At 32.6% G+C, this 25,069-nt stretch overlaps 1 protein-coding gene across 1 annotated transcript; it reads right to left on the bottom strand.

Moving 5' to 3' along the window:
• Positions 1-4,101: 4,101 nt before the first annotated feature.
• LOC127727132 (protein FAM166C A-like) lies at positions 4,102-10,624 on the bottom strand. The gene is made up of 4 exons (XM_052234574.1): positions 10,470-10,624; positions 9,595-9,868; positions 9,156-9,268; positions 4,102-5,105 (listed from the first exon to the last, which is right to left on the bottom strand). Exons 1-4 carry the CDS (start codon positions 10,538-10,540, stop codon positions 4,958-4,960), a joined length of 606 nt encoding a protein of 201 aa, XP_052090534.1. The 5' UTR covers positions 10,541-10,624; the 3' UTR covers positions 4,102-4,957.
• Positions 10,625-25,069: the final 14,445 nt, after the last annotated feature.

Raw genomic sequence — 25,069 nt, 5'->3', positions numbered from 1 at the left:
TCCTGACTTTTTTTTACATAAATTGTCATCCTGCCTTTTTTTTTTTTGCAAAGTGTCTCATCCTGCCTTTCTTTTACTCAAAACTCCTGTCCTGCCTTTTTTTCAAATTTCATCCTAGCCCCCCCCCCCCCCTAAAAATCAAATGGTAGCTCCCTAATTGATGATGCAGTTATAAATCCATTTGAAGTAATTATCTCAGCCTGAAAAATTGAATGATGATTGTGATTGAGAAGAAATTTGACACATTTCCTGTGATTCAGCTTAACACTTCAGGTCCATTTCCATTTTTATAGATATAATATGAAAAAGATAATTTAACATTTACAAATTCCTTCTTCACATATAGAGAGAAAGCTTGGTTAAAATGTCCTGTAACCAGTGCTGCCTAGTTAAATCACTGCATATCACATTTCAATTAGATCCTTAATGATATGAGTATAGACAACTTTTGTTGAGCCGTTGCAGAAAGCGAAACATTGGGATAGTGATCTGGCGGTGGCTCCGTAAACTAACTACTTAAAAGCCTAATATTTCAGAAGGTAGAAGACCTGGATGCTTCATACTTTGTAAATAGATGCCTTATGTTATGAAGTTTCCGTCTGTCATATTGCCATTGTCCTTGACCTCATTTTCATGGTTCAGTGATTGAAGTTAAGTTTTTGTGTTTTGGTCTGTTTTTCTAATCCTGTATGCAATAGGTCAACTATATTTTGTGTATGGAAATATCTTAATGTCAGTCTGGCAACTTTTAATTGACCTTGACCTCATTTTTACGGTTCATTGCTCAATGTTCAGTTTTGTGTTTTGGTCTGTTTTTCTTAAACAGCAGGCAGGTATCATCTGACCTTGACCTCATTTTCATGGTTCATTGGTCAATGTTAAGTTTTCCTAGTAAATTTGTTTCTTAGATACTATATGCTGCATGCAATAGGTCAACTACACGGTATATTTGATCCATGGAATGATTGTGAGGTGTACAATAACTGTACATGTCTGTATGGGCAGTTCATCTGACCTTGACCTCATTTTCATGGTTCATTGGTCAATATAGTTTTCATGGCGCGACACGTGAAAGTCAAATTATTTTGCGTGAAAATGTTCGAGCGGGACACATGAAATAACAAGCGCTATTATTACAATGATAAGCGGGATCCAGGATCAGACCCCCCCCCCCCCCAACCCAATGAGACCCCTTAGATGTATGGAACTATTTTATGGTGTACATGTATTTCTGGCTTGGTTTATCTGATCTTGACCTCATTTTCTTGGATCATGTAAAGTTTATGTGAAACTTTATATTTCGGACTATCAACATAAAATCAATGGTCAGTAAAGCAGGCGAGACATTTCAGCATGTGCACTCATGTTAGAGCAAATTGAGTATGCTTCAACTAAATTATTTATGCTAGTATGTTCTGAAACACTTGACACAATAAAAGAAGAATGTGTCTGAGGACATGAATGCCCCCACTCAAGCTTTGCAATTTTCCAAGTTAAAAATGGGCATAACTCTAGAACGGTAAGTGACTTACTGCCCAAATTCGAACTTATCTGCTAGTTTTGGTTTTTAGCATTGTGTATGAGTTCATAAAATTTGCATGAGGCAAACTTAAGTTAAGAGTGTGGAAACGAAAATTGGATGGACAGAAGGACGGTCAAGGGTAACACTTAATGCCACTGTTGCCTACAGCGGGGTCATAAAAAGGAGATGTGTAATTATTTCCAATGTGACAATTATTCATTACAGACAAAGATGTGATCAATGACAGATCACCGTAGAGCCTTTAAACAATGAGCAAAGCCCATACTGTATAGTAAGATAAAAGTTTGTTTGTTTTTTCACATTTGTTATTGTTTGGAAGAGCCCAATTTTGTTCTGCTATCATTTGACATTTTTACACGATGATCCATAAGTACATGTCATATTTCACAGCTTTGGATCTCTTGAGATTATTCATGAAAATGTACAAATAACCAAATTTGAGTCTTCCCATCATACAGGAATGCTTCAACTAAATGATTTGATATTTTATTAAAAACCAAGGCCAAAATCTATCAAACACATTTCATATTTGTGGCATGATTGAGCAGTGCACTGGATAATAGATAAATTTGATGTTTCTGACCAATAACTATTGCATGCTTTGAGAGAATTATTTGAAATTTTAGAACAATATAAAGTAGCACGAATTCAGGTGGAGTTTACATATTTCAAATTTGTTAATCATGAGTTATGCCCCTTATCAAAGAAGAAAATAATCAAATTTAGGGTTTCAGCTGCCTACAAAATCATTTCTAATTTTAACAAATTGATTGCTTGATGGCTCCAGTGGCAATTAATACCGGTACCAAGTCAGGCCATCTGGACCAGGTGTGTGTTGATGTTTGAATAATTTTTTCAGAATTTTGGTTGTTGATAATGTGGGATGTACTGCCCAGTATCTATGGTGATTCTTGTTATACCCATGATATGATATATTCAGGGTCACTATGGTGATTCTTGTTATACCCTTGGTATGATATATTCAGGAATGTAATGTCTCAATGGGATAAAAATGTGAGTTCACAAGATAACATAATGCAGGAAGACAAGTCATCCTACTAAGACGCATTATTTTGACTCCATGACTTCCTATCTTTCCTCTCATTACTAAATGTGTTGTGCTTGGCAAAGGAGCAGCAAATACAAATGTAAGTCTTTGATTTGACTTGTCCTTTACAGTAATAAAAAGAACTATTACACATATGTCAGATTCAACTAATATTAGACACATATAGATGTGATCTAAGTAATGGGAAAACGGACAAATCGTGAATTAAGTCTATATTTGACACATTTCTTGTTTTCATTTTCACAAATGAAATGATTTGCCCAAAACTCTCATCTATTGGGAATAAAGGCACCTGTTTCAAAGGACACATTCCTCTTCTTTGGTTGGTTATTTTCTTCTTCAAATTTTGGTCATTTTATAGCGAATTGGATTTGATACAAGTCTTATAGGTTCTGAGGTAAAATAGCATATATTTCTCAAACATGTTTGACCTAGTTCTTCTGTTTTTTCCAGACTAGAGAAGTATTAAAGAGCTAAGTGGCAGTATTTGTATTTTTGCTCTTTGCAAAATGTCAAACAAATATGTTATAGGTAAGAAACTGAAAGGAGTGAAATGAATTTGTATTTAGCTATATACAAATGTGCACAGCTATATCTATGCTTTCATGCTAGCTTCCTGCTTTGTGTACTTACCATCATCCATATGCCATAGTATTTTTTTATGAATTCTGAAATTATATGCAATATGGCCAAGATAATTACAGAACCTTTGTGAGTATGCTCACATACCCAACGCCCCCACATTGTCAAACAAAATCTCATCAGATTCCTAGGTTCAAAGACTCATAACTACTACAACAGTTAACTGATAAAAATTTCTTGTAGATATGCACATCTATACTTATGTCCTTATAAACTACAAAATTTCTTGAAATTCTGTAGTGTGGTTTCAGAGGAGTTGCGATGACAAACTGTTGCAGTAGTATAATTTAGGCTAAAATTCTAAGTTCAAAGTGGCTCAACTCCTAGAAAAAGTTTGAATCATAATTTCCTGTCGATATGCACATTTACATAGTATGTCCTTATTATCTACAAAGTTTCACAAAATTATTTTGTGTGGTTTCAGAGGAGTTGCAATGACAAACTGTTGCAGTAGCATATTTTGGCCAAAATTCTATGTTCAAAGGAGTACCACTCCTAGAAAAAAAATTGAATCATAATTTTCTGTTGATATGCACATCTTCAGAGTATGTCCTAATTAACTACAAAGTTTCATGAAATTCTGTTGTGTGGATTCAGAGGAGTTGTGAAGACAAACTGCTGCAGTAGTATATTTAGGCCAAAATTCTGTCGGGTATAATTCTTTAAGTCACATGAATTTTGTGCACATAAAACTGGTTTAAACCCACCAAATGTTGTACTCTGTTAGGCTATCTTGTGTTGTTGTTTGTTAGTTTGAGGTTGGTGTGATTTATTGTATTGTTCAATATTTTGGTTATTCCTGTTCTTGTTTTTATGAAGTAAAAGTAGTGATAGAAATACAATGGAATACAGACACTTAAAATTTATTATTTTATAACAGGTAATTATCACAGAATTATGCACAATGTAATGACTGATATTTTTGCTTTATTCACATATTTTTTTAATATAATTTTTATATTGTACTAATTATTTGGTCAAACATCGAAAATTGTAAGACGAAAAGCATGTTTGACCAAATTTCTCAAGTGAATTATCTCCCTTCATAATCACATTACTTCTTCAAAACAACAAAACAAAAAAAAGCAGAACAATAAAACTATTACAAAGCTACTACAAACATTTTATAAAATGTACAATTACACCTAATTGTCCTTTTTGAGACATTCAGAACTACCACCATTTAAATGTAAACTTCTCATTGACATGTATAGGAAAGGATAAATTGTATATAACATACATTAACATTATGAAAAAAATATAAATTCATTGTAAAGATATAATTTATAAAAAAAATAGTAAAATTTCTTATCACATTTCAACAATAATAAAGTCTTTTAAAACAGAAAAATAAATAAATACCTGAAACAAATTATACAACAATTTTCATTGAAAGGCTTTTCAAGTCAGCATATATTTTTTGAGCTAATTGCACAAGATCTGTTTTCATATTGCTTCTGAATAATTTTTCATCAATCAATGATCATATAAAGAAATTTGACTACTGAAGCTTGCAACTAGGTTTCAAAAGCTGACAAGAAATTTTTCCTGCTTTTATTATTTTTCACATTCATTTCAAATCTCATTAAGCTACGTAAACAGTTACACAGCTGTAAAAAAAATATTCCTAATTGGTACAAAATTTTGAAGCAAGTACATAAAGTGTGATCATCTTAAACAACATAACTAATTTGTCTATCAAATTATCGCTTTTCAAAATAAACATCTCTCATTTCTCTGTCTCGTTGGGAACTTCTATCAGCAATTCTTCGTATTAGAGGTGATCTTCTAGCCTCATGGTCAAGGAATGGCAGATTGATGTTATCTGAATGTCGTGTGGACATTATTACACTGTTAAAAATAAAAAAAGATTATTTTAGCATTTTTTTTTTAAATATGCATATAATGAATTTAGAATAGACTATATCCCTACAAGTATTACACCATATGTTTTTATGTCATTATAATGTCTGCTTCAGATTTATACAATTTTTACCTCTATCAATTTATTGCACAAATAATTAAATAAAAATAAAATAAAAGAACAGAGTTCCAATGTCCCCCGCGTTGCACATATTTTATATTTCCAAGGGGCATAACTCTTTTAAAAAAAGTCGATCATCCACCATTATAGAACTTGTTCAAGATATTGCTGATATTAACCTATAGTATAATTTTTTATAAAAACCTGGCAAGAATTGAAACTGTGAGAGCGCTAATGAGGCCATTTTCCATAAATTTAATATTTCCAAGGGCATAACTCTTTTAAAAAAAGTCGATCCTCCACCATTATAGAACTTGTCCGAGATATTGCCGATATTTACCTATAGTATTATAAGTTTTATAAAAATCTGGCAAGAATTGAAACTGTGAGAGCGCTAACGAGGCCATTTTCCATAAATTTAATATTTCCAAGGGGCATAACTCTTTGAAAAAAGTCGATCGTCCACCATTATATAACTTGTACGAGATATTGCTGATATTAACCTATAGTATAAGTTTTATAAAAATCTGGTAAGAATTGTACCTGTGAGAGCGCTAACAAGACAGGACGGATAGACGCCTGGTATTTCCATGTCCCTTGCAACACTTACACGGGGGACAAATATGTATAAAGCTTTTTACTTAGGTGTAATATTTTAGTCCACATATATTACATTGGGTGATATTTTTTATGTAAATGTTTGTTTTTGTGTCAAAAATATCTTGTTCTTTCAAGTATTATACACATCAGCAAAAGTTTGCATGATATCAAATAAAAAAGCTGTCTTTGTGTCAAAGGACAGTAAATTAACAAGAGCAACAGGAGGCAGATTCATTCTATAGTTTAGATACACTTTCATAAACAAATGATGAAGCAATCCACTGTTGGAGGCTTTGCATTTACTGTAGAACATTAGTACACCCAGAGACATATAATACAGTTTACACAGTAAAAATTGACCTTATACATGTGCTTACAGAGTTACTGACCATGTACAATCATATTTGTGACCTGTTTCTGTAGAGTTTTATCTTTGAATCATCTTTGACTACACAAAATAGTGCACATATATGCAATTTTTAAGTTGTCTGCTTCAAATTCAAAATTATTGATTTCTTCCCAAATTATTTTATTTTGAACACTTTCTGAGTTGCAGTACAAAGAGAACATAGCTGACTGTGCGGAATGGGCTTTGCTCATTGTTGAAGGCCGTATGGTGACCTATAGTTGTTAATTTCTGTGTCAGTTGGTCTCTTGTAGAGAGTTGTCTCATTGGCAATCATACCACATCTTCTTTTTTATATAAACATTAATTTTCTTAAAAGTTCAAAACATAAATTTTATTTTTACTTGGCATGAGACAGGATAGGAATGCTCTGAACAGCCTTGCATTCTTCCTGTTTCTAACATTATGCAAAAAAAATTCCGGGCGATAATGTAGTCTATATTTACTCCCAATATGTTGAAAGGCAGGGTACATGTGAATCCCCCCCTAAAAAATAAAATAAAAAGTACACAACTGGACAGGAGTTAAGTAATTCTGTTCTATTCCAATGCAATTTGTTGTACATTTTGTGTTTTCTCAATATATAGAAATGGCAAAGCAATTGTCTTGTAATGTGAAACTCCCAACAAATCTATTTCTTCAAATTTTTTTTCAAAAAGTGGATGTGATGCAAACAAATTATACACTAAGTAACAAAATGAAGTCAATTCCTATGTATGTTTTTTGCATAAGATTCTGTATTGATACACTTTTGTGACAGACTGAAAAAATATGTTGATGGTCCTGTGGTGGTCTGAGTGCTCATTTTGAGTGCTGGAGGTGATGAGTTAGGTCACAACATTATAAAACAAAAGTTAAAACAATGGTATTTGGTTGGCTCAGTATAAGAATAATATATATACACAGAAACTCTCAAAATTGTGCAAGAATTAGAAAAAAATCCCTCTTTTATCAATTTTATCTGATTAGTTTTTATCTAATCCCTTAGTTTAAATGTAAGTTTGATATTTGAACAATAAAAGACTTTGAATTGAATTGAAAGGTAGGAATTTATAAACAGCTGATTCAAGAATACAGTTAATTTTCAATTTCTGTCGATCTGCCACCTCATGACAGACAAGAAAGCTAATTGGGACTCAGCACAATAATGAGTATTATTTACCAGAAGCCTGACCTGTATTTTATTTCATTCAAGGTTGTTATTTAATTCTATTACAGTCCAAATCAATTAAGGTACTGTTACTGATGAAATATTATATATTCTACTACATCTATACTTTAAAATCGGATAGATAATGGATTTTTAATAACTTTAGCATAAAAAATCAGGACATGTATATAATGGTTGACACTATTCAATCAGATGTGTTTTTTAGTTTGAAGACAAACTTGTAACATGTAATATATTTAATACATTGTAACTGTCCATTTTATTTTAACAAAGAAGATAGAGTAGAAGAACAGAGCAAAGATCTGTGTCAGACATTGTACTCACCATGTGTGAACTGTTATCTCTTTAGACCATTACCACACACCACACGATCAAATCAGCGTGCAAACTCAAAATCACACACAGATGGTTAGCAAATAACAAATTACTCTTTGTGTTTTATAAATTAAAAGTTGTTTCCAGTGCTTTTGCAATGCCACACACAATGTGAATTCTTAATAAAAATTCATTGCATGTCAAATGCTCTTGCTAAAAATGTGCCATAAATGAAATATTTTGAAAAAAGCAAAAATTTGTGTGACATACTGACATATAATCATTTCCCACTTATTATCATGATACATGTTTTAGTAGCTATTTTTTAACACTTAAAATTCAGACTAAAATGAAAAATTTTTTCAACAAATTTTTGTTTAATTGTATGGGTGTACATTTGACTACATCTATAAACTAGGCATGCATACATGTTATATGATGTACATTTAGATTATATATATACCAAATTGTCCAAATTCTCTACTCTACTTTAAAGCGATTTTTCAAATTATTTTCTAAGCAGACACAAGAATAGTATATTATTTTTTTTTTACAAAACAATTAATTGAAAATAACTAGAAAGAGAAGGTCATTTCTCCTAAGAGTCTAAAATATTAGTGCAGAAATATGCACAGAAAACTAATTCTGCATTTTATATTAGTAACGTTTTAAGAGAATTTAGCTATATCATTGTATATTGGTCAAATTTAATTTTAACTTAAGTGCGGACAAAAAGCTACATACTACAGACTATTAAGGCTAAACGTAATAGAAAATATAAATAAACTCTAGAAAACTTAACAAATAATTGCACCAACAGCAAAAATTTCAACAACGAAAAAGAGAGAAAGACTGAATAGAACTAAAGCAAACAAAACATTAACAAAGTACTATATATTAATAAACATTAGCAAATCTAAACTGTCTACTGTTTGCCTTATTGAATTACCGTCTGACTTATCAAGTTGTTGTGTAGGATGTTAAACACACCAACTTACTAACTACTTTTTGCTAAAACAATAAGTATACACATGGTATCTCATTTCTGAAGAGTTCTTAAATATCAAAGTAATTTTATATAGAAAGCATCCAACTACAAATAACAGTCATACATAGAAATTTCCCACAACTTTTATAATACATTATTGTAATAGTCCATGTTTTGTCCTAATTTTTTTTAAAATCTTTTAGCTTTGCAATTTCCAACAGTCCTGTAAATATTTTTACTCATTCCTCAACTGTAATATAATATTTTATCATATTCCAAAAAGAAATAACACAAGAGAAAAGAAACCATGCAAGGTAAAGGTTATTATGTGATCAATATTAAGACATATAAGCTAAAGCTTTGTGCAGTTAATAAGCATACATTTATAAAACAAAGACAGCTATATCAATCAAGCAGTTTGTACACCCATAACTTACAACTTAACATTTCTACGTAATTGATCTTCAGCATCACTAGGTAAATTAAAGTGTGCAGTTCTTTTCACTGTTCCTGATTTGTCAACGTAATGTTCCCTATGTCTCTGTGCAAGCTGAAAAACAAGGAAAACTTAATAAGATATTTGCCAAACAGTATTTATTGTTATCATCAAACAATATTCATGTTTGTCCAGTTCTGAAGTTACAAATGTTACTTTATACATTTAATACTTAATTGTTAATAAAGATATGTCATAACATAATGTAAGTGGATGAATTAATCCCTCCCATCCCAAAAAGGTTATTTAAATCTGTCAACAACCTACAATGTACATGTATCTTTGTGCATTAATTTTATAACATAATGTCTTTTAATGCAAATTTTTTTAATGAAGATATAAAATAATTTTGTTTATATTGTATTCAAAAAGAATTATACCCTGTCATATGATTTCAATTCTTCTTTTCTATCAAAATCTACATTTGTTAAGGAATATTTAGGGGTTAATAGCCATCTGTCTCTTGTTCTTGATCTATTGCTAATGACTGTTTCTGGTCTGTGTGTGTAGTATGTAGGGAAGTCACCACCGCGACAGTAAGGGTCAGCTGATGCACTTAAAACTCGGGAACGGTAATCTTGAAAATGCTTTGTAGTCGCTTCTCCATATGTTTCACCATAATCATATTTTGTTGTTGGACAGTGGCCTTGGTACCTGTAAAAACATACAACAGTTTAAACATTATAAGGTATATTATTGGACTCTATATTGAATATCTGGGTCAAAGACATTGATAGAATCCATGTCCAACTCAACTCACTTATCTTGGTTTCACCCGGATTAAAACTTATATTAAAGCTGTACAAATATGTAAACTGCATGTGATGTGAAAAATAAATACAATGAGTGAAATTAACTTAATATAACCAAAAACTAAAAAATATTTTCAAGAATATAATTTTATTAGAACTATGTACCTTTTTTTAGTTGATATTTAAATACCTGTGAGGCTGTGTATGTAACGATAAAACATAACAGCTGCTAATATATTCAACCCTTTAAGTCTTGAAAAAAAAAGTAGAGCTTATTATAAATTATAGTCTGTGCAAAATTAGAATTTTAATTTTGGCCATTATAAAAAATATTCCATTGAAAATGCAGATCAACCTTCGTCGGTATAGTTTAACATAAAACAGAATCTCTAATTTAAAAGGTGTAGTACTGATGATTGATCCTCGATTATTGATGAAGATGTTAATCATCTTTCAAATGTATTTTAAAACGTAAAGAAAGAAATATCTGAATGTTTGCTTACCCAGGCATGAACCGTGGGGGTATAAAGGTTGCATTGTTTGTTGTAATCAGTGTACCAGCCGCCCTCGACATGATGACTTTTTAGATAGCGAAATTACAATGTGCAAGTTGTTTACATGCCGATGTACTGACACGTGCTAATATTACGCGTGTAAAGTAGTGCATTTTCATTTTCAGATAATCCTGTATATTTCATTTGAGGGGGTATTTTATAGCATTTTTTTCACTCATAACAATATTTTTAATTATTAATTTTTCAATTTACAATCTAATACGTTCATATAGGTTATATATTCATCCATTGCAATTTATGAACTACTTTCTTCGTCGCTAATAACAACATTGATTGTCGAATTATCCGTTTTCCTCATTGCACAAGGGAGAAAACTTCATAACAATATGCTTAATACCCAAACGTTTTCATGTACAATGAAGTACGTAAATTATTGGGGATTAGTGACAACCACATGAAGGGACTTGATACTTATAGAAGTTTTAGATTTTTTCATAGTGGACACAGGAGCTAGTTATTGACCTGTTAATTGATCTCCCATACATACAAACTGAGACTACTGTGTTATAGAAGACTCAGATAGAAATATTCTCAATGTAACTTGAGTTTTCCGAATAGAAAATAAACTCATTATACGGTACCAGGATGAAAAAATAAAATCTGTATACAATAAAAAAAAATGCAAGTTGGGTCTATTTTACTTGTTTAACCAGGAACATATGTATTAGATATACTGTTCTCAGGTTCAACATTAACTGCTTAACTATCTGGTCACTAAAGTCAGCAAAATTTTATTATCACTGTGCTTAAACGGCTGTGGGTAACTTAAGCCAAGTTACCCACAGCCCAAGATGGAGCCGCCTGGCTTCGGTAAGAAACTTCTATCCTATATAATAACCGGCAATACAATGAAACAACACAAATGTTTAGTAATTAAAAAGTTGTATCAATCTTTTAGGGAAACCCCTAAACATAAAAGGTGATAAAATACTGCAAAATAAACGATCACATTACGATTTTCGAAAACACTTAGGATGTCCGTAACTTGAAAACAACTTGTCCGTAACTTTTTTCAATATACCAATAGGGATGTCCGTAACTTTAACATAATGTCCGTAACTTTAACATAATGTCCGTAACCTTGAACATAATATATTATAGTATAATAGTCCCAGCTGTAACTTTCAAAGAATCGATATTCGTGGATGGATTTGATAATTAAACATGTTATAGAAATTGCATCAAATATATAATCAGAAAGAAAGTAGATTTCTAGTTTGATATAATTCTTTTGTGAATACCATGTTTTCTGGTATTGTACCCAGCTAATAAACTCGAATCTTTTTTTAAAATTACATGTGTTAGTTTATATAGTGACATAGGTACCATGTTCATAACTCAATCAGCCAACACAGTGGAACTTCGAAATTTAGCATAAGGAAACAATTTTGGGACGAAAAATCAGGACATGCAGCTTATAAATCTCACCACTTCCCACTGCAGATATCACAAATTTCAGATCAAATTACTCGAGGCTTAAAAACAGACATTAAAAGTAAACAAACGAAAATCATCTTTAAGAGAACAAGTTCAGATGTCAATCCTGAGCGGAAATACATAGACGGAGATGTCCAGACCCCTGAAGAATATATTTACGCTTTGATACCAAGTGTTATTGAATCCCTGAGGTCAATGAAACGTTTAGAAGATTTTAAATCTACCTTAATTGCTGTTATAAACGGACACATGTTCAACAATATAGCCTTCCATTTACTCTAAGATGTTGGCATTTTTTTTTTCATAACACTAGGTATAGTGGTGACCATACTTTTTTGGCTAACAATTCGGAAATTATTAAAGGAAAAGGTATCAATTTTGCCCGCGGCTAAAGGGCCAAGGACTCAACAGTGAACAATCTATAAAGCCAAAAGAATGTAAGATAAATTTCGCTGTACCATCAGATCCTGTTTTATGTAAACACTCTGCAAAGTATACTTTGGATGCTGCTTACCAAGTTTACTGGATTTATCTATCAACATATTATCCGAAAATCGGGAATAAATTGAAAAAAAAACAACGGTAAATCCGTAAATCTCGGGTCTGATTTTTTACAGCTATGTTCTCTTTTCTCTTGGTTATTTTGACGCATATCGTAATAGTATAAAACTAGGTAATAAATACGGGATTTGATAGTGTTTCTTGTCCTTTAATTGTTGAAATTATCAATCTTACAATTTTGAAAACAAAAGTTACCCACATTCGAAAATAAAGTTACGGACAGTCTGATTAGTTTTGACCATAAAGTTACGGACATCTTATGCATTTTTTAAAGTTGGCCTTGCGCTAAAATGAACTTAAAATTGACAAATTTATGGTAATGCTAAGTGTTTCTTTATTCAAGAATCTTATAAATATTTACATAGTGCATGAAAAACGTCGCAAAAAGAAGATTTTGTATCAATCATATATCAACGAGTTTAGAGCCCGCCATCTTGGGCTGTGGGTAACTTAAGTTACCCACAGCCGTTTAAGCACAGTGATTATGTTTATTCCCCGGCGATCGATTGCCGAAAATCAAAATATTTGCCTTAAGAAACAAAAATCCAACTTTAAACACAACAATAGCAACTTTATAATAGATTAATTGAATTGAAACAACCCGATGTCACCCTACAATCGGTCATCTTCAATGTTACATAATTTCTATCAAACCAAGGATTTGTATAGTAAGATCCTTGTTAAATCATATCCGGAAATCCGTGTGGCCTCTGTGGTTAAAAATAAAAGAGATGTCAGCATATGTTTTTGGTTTTGGCTCCGATCAGAATATATTCTATTTGTTTTGAATTGGTTATCTTGGAAACTATAATACATAGAAAACTATTTCAGCATAAAAAATTATCAGAAAGACAAAACCCTACAAATAAGTCAATGACCGAAATCGTCAGTCGACTTCTAGGAATTATTGTCCTTAAATGACGATGTCTCATGATCGGTTTTGGGGCTTTAACCTTGGAGTATTGCCGTTATAAGACTATTTAGTTATTGCCGTTATATGACTGTTTCTACCAATTTGTGCCGTTTGGATTTTATCTTGAAATCTTTATTAAATAAAAAGAAAAAGTTATCAATAAATATGCATGATCCCCAAACCGCAAAACATTTGAGTTAACAAGTCATCAAACTGAAATTGTAATGGACTCCTTATTGGAGCGCACTTGTTTGGGCTATGTGAGCTTTCCTCATCATCCGTCGTCGTCCTTTAATTTTACAAAAATCTTCTCTTTGGCATTGCCAATTGAAACCAAGCTTTATCATGTTAAACTGGTCCGCCATTCCATCTAAAATCTCCGCTCCGTTAGTGTAGCGTTAAATGAGCGAACACAACAGATGTCAACTTAAACAAAACTAGACCACAATCATTCTTGGGGTATATAGTTTAACAAAAATATGTACGATCATATATATAATAGCCATGGCTTTTATATCTATGGTACGATGATCCCACCTGCGGTCCGTGTAACACTTAATACAATTCAAAATTCTAAAAAGTTTTGAAATTTTAGTTTTTTGGATTTTTGGTCAAAGTTTTAAAATATAAACATTCTAAATTTTTGAAATTTTGAAAATTTCACCAAAAAATTAAAATTCGTTTTAAAATTTAATAGTTTAGATATTTAATCAGACTTTAAAAATACTAAACATAACGTGCAGTTTTGATCATTTCGCTTTTTAACAGTTTGAATTTTTAGATTTTTTATTAAAATATAACGGAATGGACTAAAAAGTGGGTACCTGTTACGGAAAGAAACGAAACGAAACAAAACGAAACAAAACGAAAAGAATATTTTTTGAAAAACTAGATTTAATACAAAACAAGAGGCTAACTTGTTTGATCTACAGGGTAAACATGAGAAAATATGTTTCTTTAAATCGGGGGGCTGGGGGGGGGGGGGGGGGGGGGGGGTGTAATATTTTGTAAAAAAAGAAATGATCGATTAGTTGTGGTTTGCTTTATGTCCAGTGTCAAATATCTCATGCATATTTCAGAAGAGAACAAAATCAATAAATTTAATAGGCACGTTGTAGGTCCTGCGCTAGTCTACTGACCAAAGTTTAATTAAAGGTAATAATTTGATACAATTCAACACAATAAAAAATAGAACAAAAAGAGTCAGACGTTGATCCTCTAAATAAATGATAATTGACCATCTAACCTTTCTTTCTATAAAGGAAAAAATACCTATATTATGAGCTGTTTATTTTTCTTATTCATTCTTAAACTCAATGTTGAAATGGCAAAGTATGTATAGCTATACGTTTTGAATAATATTGTATTATTGGATGATGAGTATCTACATGAAGATCATTTTTGAGGTGAAGTTGAAAAAATAGACAATTTCAAAAAGGTCCTACAATAGGGGTAGGCTGGGATGAAGGCAGACAATTTGAATTGGACAAAGACAGAAATTTCAATAGGTCAAAAGAATTAGCAAACAAAGGGCATAACCAGCAAGGTCGGGTACGGTCGGCCGTCGACCCGATGGTCCCTGCTATCCATCCGACACATTCCTTGTTTGCCATTCTGGCAGGGGAGGAATTTTCGAGATTTTCCAAAAAGTTCCGTTTCCCTTCGAGGACCCGCGGAAAATCTGTCAGCGTCTGGGTGCGGGTCTAACAACGAGCAGCGGGGGAAAATATACCATCTAGACAATTTTAATATAAGGGGTCCCACAAACTGCCTTAAGAGATGGCCCGCTACATTCATGCTTTAGTAATTCCATATGTAATCAACCAAATGTTTCACATGAAAGGAGGGGGCGGGCCCTTAGGGCCCCTGGATCCGCCTATGGTAGCACTATCTTAACATTAGTAATAGGCATTGGATTATTGAAATTTGAGAAAATAACAATTATCTTTATGGATTTTTAGCAGCAAATTAAAAAATATTGACAATATGATAACTCTTTACACAGGGTAACTTTAAAAGAATTATATACATGTATATATAATTTTATTTTCACTGAAAGCCCATTACAGAAAGATGTTTCTCAAAATAAGTATATTGTCTTTCTTTTAACAAAATTTAGATTTTACTTTGAAACAGGACTCAATGTTTATAACATATTATACATGTGACTTTTTGTCCGTGACTTTTTGTATGTGACTTTTTGTCTGTGACTTTCTGTCCTACATTCTGACCGTTATCATGACCAGGAAAAATGACTTTATACCTATTTATATGTAACAGGCTTTGCATCAAATTTAAAGAAACATTTCGATTGAACCATTAATCTTATCAAATAAGAAAATATAAAATGCTTTTCAAATATATTAGCAAACGATAAATGTATTGACTTTTCGGAACATTTAAAACTAAGACAAAGCTCTGGCATACTTCAAGTTAAGTCCGCGAATATGTTTACTTATATTTTATGAAAATATTTTAAACTACCAAGATATCGTGCATGTGGTTTTCTTTTTCAAATTATGTTAAATTGGACTGGGCAACAGGCTACGCATCTGAAAAGAGAGAAAACATCGCCTTCATAATCTTATGACAACACAAACAACATTATTTCATTACCAAAACTACCTTACCATCGAATCGTTAAAATGATTAACATTGTGTTGCTCCTGTAATTAAAACTGATAGCACGAATTATTCAAAATGCCCACTGCTACATATGGATAGAAGGGCGCTCAATGTACAGCGGCAACTATTACATAGATATTCAGGCTAAAAAAATTGTATGTGATATGTTTATGTAGTATGAATGTATTTATCTTTCACAAGACTATCACGCTGAGATGGACATTTCGGGTTTAACTCTTAAAATTATCCTGACTCCAAACTACTACTATTCGGTCTAACTCTTAAAGGTAGTGTGTATAGTGGATAAGCAGTGTAAAGCAGATACTTATACAAAAAAAAAATATTTGATCCGATTGGAATCCAATCCACAACCTCCCACATTCGAGGCGAGCACAACATTCATTGCGACACCACTGATTCAGTATTTCATCTACCGTTCCAATATGAATAAGAATATGTGGTATGAGTGCCAATGAGACAATTCTCCATCAAAGTCACAATGTATAAAGAGTCAACAATTATAGGTCAAAGTACGGCCTTCAACACGGAACCTTGGCTCACGCCGAACAGCAAGCTATAAAGGACCCCACAATGACTAGTGTAAAATACTTGGACTTGAAATCAATATCAAAAGGCATGCAATCGGGAAAAGACTAAAGATGATCATTCAAAATGTACATTCAAGATAGTAAGAAGCCGAAAAGCAAAATAAATAATCTGAATTCAATTTTGATGGAATACACGTGTTATTATTGAACCATTTGGTTGATTGAGTATTGCTTAACATACAGTTAAAACGTTTAAACCCGCTGCATTTGCTTGCACCTGTCTTTAGTCAGGAACCTGTTGTTCAGTGGTTGTCGTTTGTTGATGTGGCTCATAAGTGTTTCTCGTTTCTCGTTTTTTATACATTTGATTAGACCGTTGGTTTTCCTGTTTGAATTGTTTTACACTAGTCATTTTGGGGTCCTTTATAGCTTGCTGTTCGGTGTGAGCTAAGGCTCTGTGTTGAAGGCCGTACTTTGACCTATAACGGTTTACTTTTTACACATTGTGACTTGGATGGAGAATTGTCTCATTGGCACTCATACCACATCTTCTTATTTCTATATAAAAGTAGCGAATATTTACATAATCAATCTTACCACACTATTCGGCTTACTGCAAGTTGTTGGTCAGTTTTGACTGTTCTCCTAAATGACGAGCGCTTTATCAAGCAAGTGAAGTTTGGGCCAAAAGTGTAGAACAAACACAATTATAAAATGGGAGTAAACAATCCAACCTAGAATTACTTTTGTCCGTTACGACCAATAAATTCGAAATTCGCTGTTATCTTTTGATTAAGTGTGAAAACAAAATATTTCTGAATAAATTATCTGAAACGCTTATCTTCTATTAGAATTCTTTTGTAAAAAAAAATAATCTGTTTAACGCAGCCGTTCAAAATATGTTCAGAAATTGTGGTTTTATTTTTAATAGACCTATGTAAAACCTTAAAAATTTTCAGGATACGGATACCTCATGTGATGTCCGATTTGTTTAAAGAAATAAAGCCTCTTCTTTAAAAATTTTTTTTTTTGAAATTAAAAATGATTCAATTCGTTTTGTTCTTTTTATTCATACTGAAGAAGGATCATAATCAAACTGTTCTTTTTTTTTAAATTAAGTCTCCGCTTTTGAGAAATATTTACTTTTTTATTCATTTTTTCTCCGCTTTGATCCCCGTCTGCCTCTTGTTTTATTTTTTACATTGATTGTTGATTACAAATTTTCATTTCGTTTCGTTTCGTGATATTTCGTTTTGTTTCGTTTCGTGTCTTTCCGTTTTATTTCGCACTTTACAGGTACTCCAAACGCGACAATGATACAAATGTTCTCTTTTTGTCCTTTTTCTATTTTTAATATTGTAATCAAAATTTCGAAAATTCAAACTTTTAAAAAGCGAAATGATCAAAACTGCACGTCAAGTTTAGTATTTTAAAGTTTGGTTAAATATCTAAACTATTAAATTTTAAAAAGAATTTTAGAATTTTAAAATTTTAAATATTTGGTGGAATTTTAAAATTTACATTTAAAAAAAAAAATGGAATGTTGATATTTTAAAACTTCGAAAAAAAATCCAAAAAACAAAAAATTTGTAAACTTTTAAAAATTTTGAATTGTTAAGTGTTACACTATTATCTATTAGTCCCAGGAACAACAAGATCTTCTTATAGTGTTCATTTTTACCAAACATGTCGGGCAACTCCTAATTGGAGTCATTGTCCTTAAACGGCGATTTTCATCAATTTGTTTGCAATTTTGGCTTTTACTTTTATACGTGACTATAGTAGATAAAGTGAAACAATAAAAGGCAAACATGACCAGCAGGACAAGATCTTCAAATAAAACACTATGGCCGAAACTGTCAGTCAACTCTTTTAAAGAGTTATTGCCCTTAAAAGACGAATTTTCCCCATTTCTTTGTTTTTTTTGTAGGAACTGTAGTAGATGACAGAAACTGTAAACATAAAAAAACGACCAACAAGACAATATCTAAAAATAAGTAAACATGGTCAAAACCGTAATTCGAAAAACGATTTTATACAGAAATCATAGTAGGTACAGAAATCATAGTAGGTACAGAGAAACTGTAAGCAACAAACATGATCAGCAGGACAACATCTACAATCAACATGGTCGAAATTTTCATTCGTATCCTTGCAGGAGTTATTGCCATTGAAAGATGATTTCAACAAATGTTCGTGTTTTTGCAGAAACTATAGTAGAAAGAGAGAAAATGTGAACAGCAAACTTGATAATCTTTGATTAGTATATAGTTTATTGCATTGTGTTGTTTGTATTGTTCATAAGCATTAAGCTCCGTGTATAAATGTGCATTTCTTATTAAATAGATATAATGAGAGAAACTGTCAACAGTAAAAATGATCAGCAAATCAATTTTACAAATAAGTCAACATCACCTAAATCGTCGATGGACTCCTTATGGAAGTTATTGCCATTAATTTTTTTTTGGAAGGTTTAATCGATAGAGATTTTGAGAAACTATAAACGGCAAATATGATCTGCAAAATAAGATAAGATAAGATAAGAAAAAATTATTTTGATTCGGCATAAGTCCAATATACAACACAAGCTCTAAGGAGCTTTTGACCGAATATAAAAACATATGGGCGCATTGCATTTGCGCCACAAGGTTATATTTCAATTGCGCCAAAAAATAAAAACTACATTTGCGCCATTTTACAGGTAACATATAACGGAAAAGTTTAAAATATTTATTGCTACCAAGGACGGATCCAGGATTTTAAGTTAGGGGGGCGCAAACTTAAATTTTCACCGAGCAGAGCGAGGCGAAAATTTGTTTGAGGTAAAATTATTGAAATATTCTTTATTAAGCTGAGGACAAACCATGCTTTGCAAATTTAAGGGGGGGGGGGGGGGGCGCACGCCCGCCATGCCCCCACATGAATCCGCCCCTTGCTACATCGTGAATATTTTTTTTTAGTGTATTCCCCCTGGGTAACTAAGCAAGTTCATACTCATTTCTAATATAAAACTGAGTCACTTAGGTTTAAAACTATACAGTGTTCACTTGTTTGAGGTGTCAAGATGGACATTGTCAATTCTGAGACAATTAGGTCGTTAGTTTTCTCAATTGGATTGTTTCATATTTTTCATGTCGGGGCTGTTTATAGCCGACTATACGGCATGGGTTTTCCTCATTTTTGAAGGCCGTGCGGTTGCCTATAATTGCTTTCATCCACTTTATTTGAACTTTGGTGGATAGTTGTCTCATTGACAATCATACCACATCTCCTTATTTTTATATAGAGGAAATAAGTTTATTTTTTATGACCACACATATAGGTTATCCAGTGTACATGAGTACATCCCAGCCGTTGTAACTGTGTTTTAACATTTTTATTAAAAGTCTCTTATTAGGAACGTACTAGTGTATATATAGTGCTTTCATTATGGTTACGGTGACTGATTTCGGAGGAATATGTGTTTTAAAGTTATTATCAAAAGTCTCTTTTGAATAAAACTACTTTTTATACTATTTACCTGTATTTACCATAGGTACTTGTGGACAGGACAATTTTATTTTTTTTGGTGCTCTCTATATAATATATCAGTGACCGCTGTGGATAGTAAACTTTGAAATTGATATAAAAAAATAGCAAATACAAGTTATTTGTAGTATATTTATGTTCTTATAATACAGAAAAACGCGAAAATAATTGAAATTAATAGAAAACGAAAAAATAACGGATTTTAGAAAAAAAAGGGGGGGAGGGCCCAAAAAAAAAATTGTCCTGTCCCCAAGTACCTATGGTAATTACCTGTATTATTGGCGCAATTGAAATGTTTTATTGTGGCGCAAATGAAATGCCAATTGCCGCAAAAGCAAAGCACCGAAACATATACATAACATAAAAACAGTCTAAGATATAAACAACCTGTAATACAAAGTTGAATCTCACACATAGCATGCAATACAAATTTAGCAGCAAATTTAGAAGGAAGTAAAGCATGGTTTACCTATTTAAAAGTTTAAAATTTAGATTAAAATATGGTAACTATTTAAATAAATAGATTACTTTTATAAAAATAAAATAAAATAAATCATGGATAGTGTCCACATGTGGACACAGATGACACAACAAATGGAAGTTTTTAACGACCTTGACTGGATATACATCCCTCGCACGGTCGGCTCGGTGCCCGAAGGCGTTTGGTGAGCGTTTAAATAATTTTGTGCCATCGGTCAGGAACAGGTGGAGGACGCCATTTTGGTAGGCCGCCATCTTGGTTTTGTGAGTTGTTTTGGTTTTTCTTTTGTTGACTATTTTGATGTTATGTCTTCACAACGGCTGCTTTCAGGGCCAGATTGGTCAGCTTGGCAGCCCGCTAACCTCGATGATGGAGTACTGGTAGATGAGTCTCGGACGTAGTATTAACGATGACAGGAAGCATTATCAGGACCAAAGTCGTGAGACAGTGAGATGGTGGTCCATCATCTAACACCTAGGATACGGCCCTCGGACGTCACTCGGCATACCACTCCCCCATCCATAATGGGTTTTGGAGTGTATGTTGACGCGGGAATTAGCCCTACGCGGATTATAGCCTAACGTAGTCTGTACAGCGTTGGATTGGTTTCTGTCATCGAAAGTAGTAAGTCGTTGATCCATCTAACAGTAAACCCTCATCGAAGATAGCGGGTAAAGGAGAGCTGACCCAGCACGTCCGTTCAGTTGTAATGACTGAGACGTGATGACACAGATGATGCCCCCGCTTGCATGTCATATAGTTATAAGGACATAACTGAAGAACGGTATAAGTGACGCTACCAAAATTTGAACTTGATCTGAGTTTTGTGGTAATAAGCATTGTGTGTAAGTCTCATAACATTTGGTTGAGGCTAACTTAAGTAGAGAACAGAAACTAAAAATTCAGCAATGTTTTCTATTTGTAAACACGCATAACTCTAGAACGGTTGTGTATAAGTTTTATAACATTTGGTTGAGACAAACTAAAGTTAGAGAACGGAAACGAAAAATTCAGCAATTTTTATGTTTATAAAGGGACATAACTCAAGAATGGTAAAAGTGTCGCCACAAAATTTCGTACTTAATCTGCATCATGTAGTAATAAGCATTGTGTTTCATAACATTTGGTTGAGGCAAACTAAAGTTAGAAAACGGAAACAAAAAATTTGTACTTGATCTTAGTTTTGTGGTAATGAATATTGTGTATAGGTTTCATAATGTTTGGTTGGGGCAAACTTAAGTTACAGAATGGAAACTAAAATTTTGCAATCTTTCGAACTATAACTATAAGGGGCATAACTCAATAATGGTTAAAGTGACACTACCCAAATTCAACTTGATCTGTGTTTTATCAGTGGAAGTCAAAATCAAACATTGCATTGTATAAAGCATTGATTGTAGTTGATTCAACTATAATCATGGACGAAGGAAGATAACTCCAATTTTAAAAAAATACTTGATATTTAGAAGAAAATAAAAAATTTGCAATTTTTCCATTTATAAAGGGGCATAACTCTAGAACATTTAAAGTGACGCCACCATAATTCAAACTTAATCTGTGGTTTGTGGTAATAAGCATTGTGTATAACTTTCATAACATTTGGTTGAGGCAAACTAAAATTAGAGAACGGAAACGAAAAATTCAGCAATTTTTCCATTTGTAAAGGGGCATAACTCTCGAACGGTAAAAGTGACGCCACCAAAATTCAAACTAGATCTGTGTTTTGTGGTAATAAGCATTGTGTATCAGTTTCATAACATTTGGTTGAGGCAAACTAAAGTTAGAGAACGGAAACGATAAATTCAGCAATTTTTCCATTTGTAAAGGAGCATAACTCTAGAACGGTAAAAGTGACGCCACCAAAATTCAAAGTTGATCTGTGTTTTGTGGTAATAAGCATTATGTATAAGTTTCATAACATTTGGTTGAGGCAAACTAAAGTTAGAGAACGGAAACCAATTTTGGAACGGACGTACGTATGTACGTACAGACGGACATAAAACTTAATGCCCCCTCCGCTACGACCGGCGCATTAAAAGTTTGGAACTATAGTATATGCTTTGAGATCTCGAAATTTCAAAGAACAAAATATTTTCAACATTCATTGATCACCCAATTTCTGGAAATATGTGTCAGAAACTAAAATTTAAACATATGAAAATTCTTGAAGAAATACATCAATACTAGTCAAAAGCAACAAAAAGCAACATGAATAATAAACTGCTCAAGAGTTATCTGCAAGCAGAACAGCGACATTCCAAAGCAGAACAGCGACATTCCAAACCGTTCCAGAACTGAATAAAACTTTTAAAATGTGAAAAACTATTTTTGCAAGGCTGTTCCATAAAGTTGCGGCAGCAAATTTGAAAGATTTTTTACTGCAACGGGTTGACATTACCTGTGGAACATCCAGAATATTTACATACCTGAAAGAATACTTAGATTTTTAACACTCACCAAATTTTGTAAGCTCACAAGAGCTATATTGTTCATAATCTTGGAGAGTTTCTAGAGCCATTGTTCTCATCCGTCTGATCTGCAAGGAGGGTAGCATAGCTTTATGTAAGAGGTCCTCGTTGGAGCTACTAAAATCCTCGCACAGAAAACGGAGCGCTCTTTCTTGCACCTTTTCTAGCTTTTTTGAATTTTTCTTGGTGCAAAACTAGTTCTACCCAAATTGTTAATAATCTCCTTATACATGTAGGAGGTATTGTTTTTAAAACGACCATTTTTACCTTTTATCAATTTCGGGGATTTCCATGAAAACTATAATAGAGATAAACTGTAGACAGCAAAGATGATCAGTAAGACAAGACCTACAAGAAAATCTAGGTGAGTAATTTAGGTTCCTGGAGGCTGATGGTTTTCTATTCAACATTTTTGATCTGCCACTAATGAATATGAAAATATCTTATCTTTTTTATCTTCTTTAGACTGATGATAATGTTTTGCTGTTTCTATCCTTGTTGTTAACTTAGTACTACTCAATTTTCAGCAGCCAATATTTGCTTCCAGCAAGAGATAACATAGTTTTTGTTTCAGCTATTAAACATTTTATTTTTTCAGTGTTAGTCACCCTTCATCCCAGTCAACCTACTTTGCAGAACCTAACTTATATTTTAATTATTAATTTGTTCTCGTCCTTGAAATGCATGGATTATTTGCCATTTGACATTAAGCAAAAATTAATGAATCAACATTAGACAAAATATTTTTTTTCTAGAAGAACTGGGGTTTTATTAAAAAAATCTTTGAACCATGCCCTTCAGATATTGAAAAAGGGTGCTGCCTTACACATGGACATCTACACTGAGGGTCATTTGAGAGATGATTTCAATTTCTTATTTTGAAATTTCTATTTAATACTACAACATTCCAGAAGCAGCTGCATAGTTTATGTTCCCTATTGATACTGTATTCCAGAGCTTGAAGGTTACAACTAACAAGGAAGCTACTAAACCAGGGGTTCTTATTAGTAAAATTCAAGTTATTTCTTTGAAAGTTTAACAGGCACCACAAAGGATATGTTCTATTTGTTGTTGCCTCAATCTGGTCTTTCTGAAAGACTTGCATAACTTAATTTCACTTATCACCAGATTTCAACTTGTCATTAACAATGCGTTGGGTGTCAATTAGGTAGCAAGAACTGCTGAACTTCTGTGATTTTAGTTCCCACAAACAATTTTTGGTGTGGGTTATTATGTTTAATCTTTGGTGTTTTGCATACTGTTTACTGTGAGTTTTTATTTTACCTCAATGTTGTCTTTCTTCCAACATATTTTGTATTGTCCTTTAATATCTTCACATAGTATCTAAGAAACAGACCTTACCACAAAAACTTTACCTTGACCACTGAATCGTGGAAATGAGGTCAGTCAGATGGTCCCTGCCAGACAGAAATGTACACCTTAAAAACATTTTATACACCCAACATAGTTGATTTTTTCTTAAAGTTCCAATTAAGAAACTGATCTCATCATGAAACTGCATGGTTTTATACTATCTAAAACTGACCTTATCACAAAAACTGTGGTTTCATAGTATCTAAAAAAACTGACCTCATCAAGAAAACCTCATGGTTTTATAATATCTAAGAAACTGACCTCATCATGAGAACATGATAGTTGATCTTTGAAACTGAAAAATGAGGTCAAGGTCAGATTAACCCTATCAGATGGACATGTGTATCTTACAACATGCAAGAGATAAAACATGATTATCCTATTATTAATGTTCACTGTCTGAAAGAGTTAACAGGGCTTACAATAATCCTATTATTAATGTAAACTGACCAACAGGGTTCGTAAAGGTTTCCTTCACTCTATAATACTGTCATAAAAGAATAAAATAAAATTTCAAAGAATGCTTACAGAAACTGAAAGGAAAGGTTTGGATATCCATAACTACTTTCTTATAATTTGATAAAATTATGCAA

This window comes from Mytilus californianus, unplaced genomic scaffold (genome assembly GCF_021869535.1).
Source record: "Mytilus californianus isolate M0D057914Y unplaced genomic scaffold, xbMytCali1.0.p SCAF_19, whole genome shotgun sequence".
NCBI lineage: Eukaryota > Metazoa > Mollusca > Bivalvia > Mytilida > Mytilidae > Mytilus > Mytilus californianus.
This window is presented reverse-complemented; position numbering and strand designations above follow the sequence as displayed.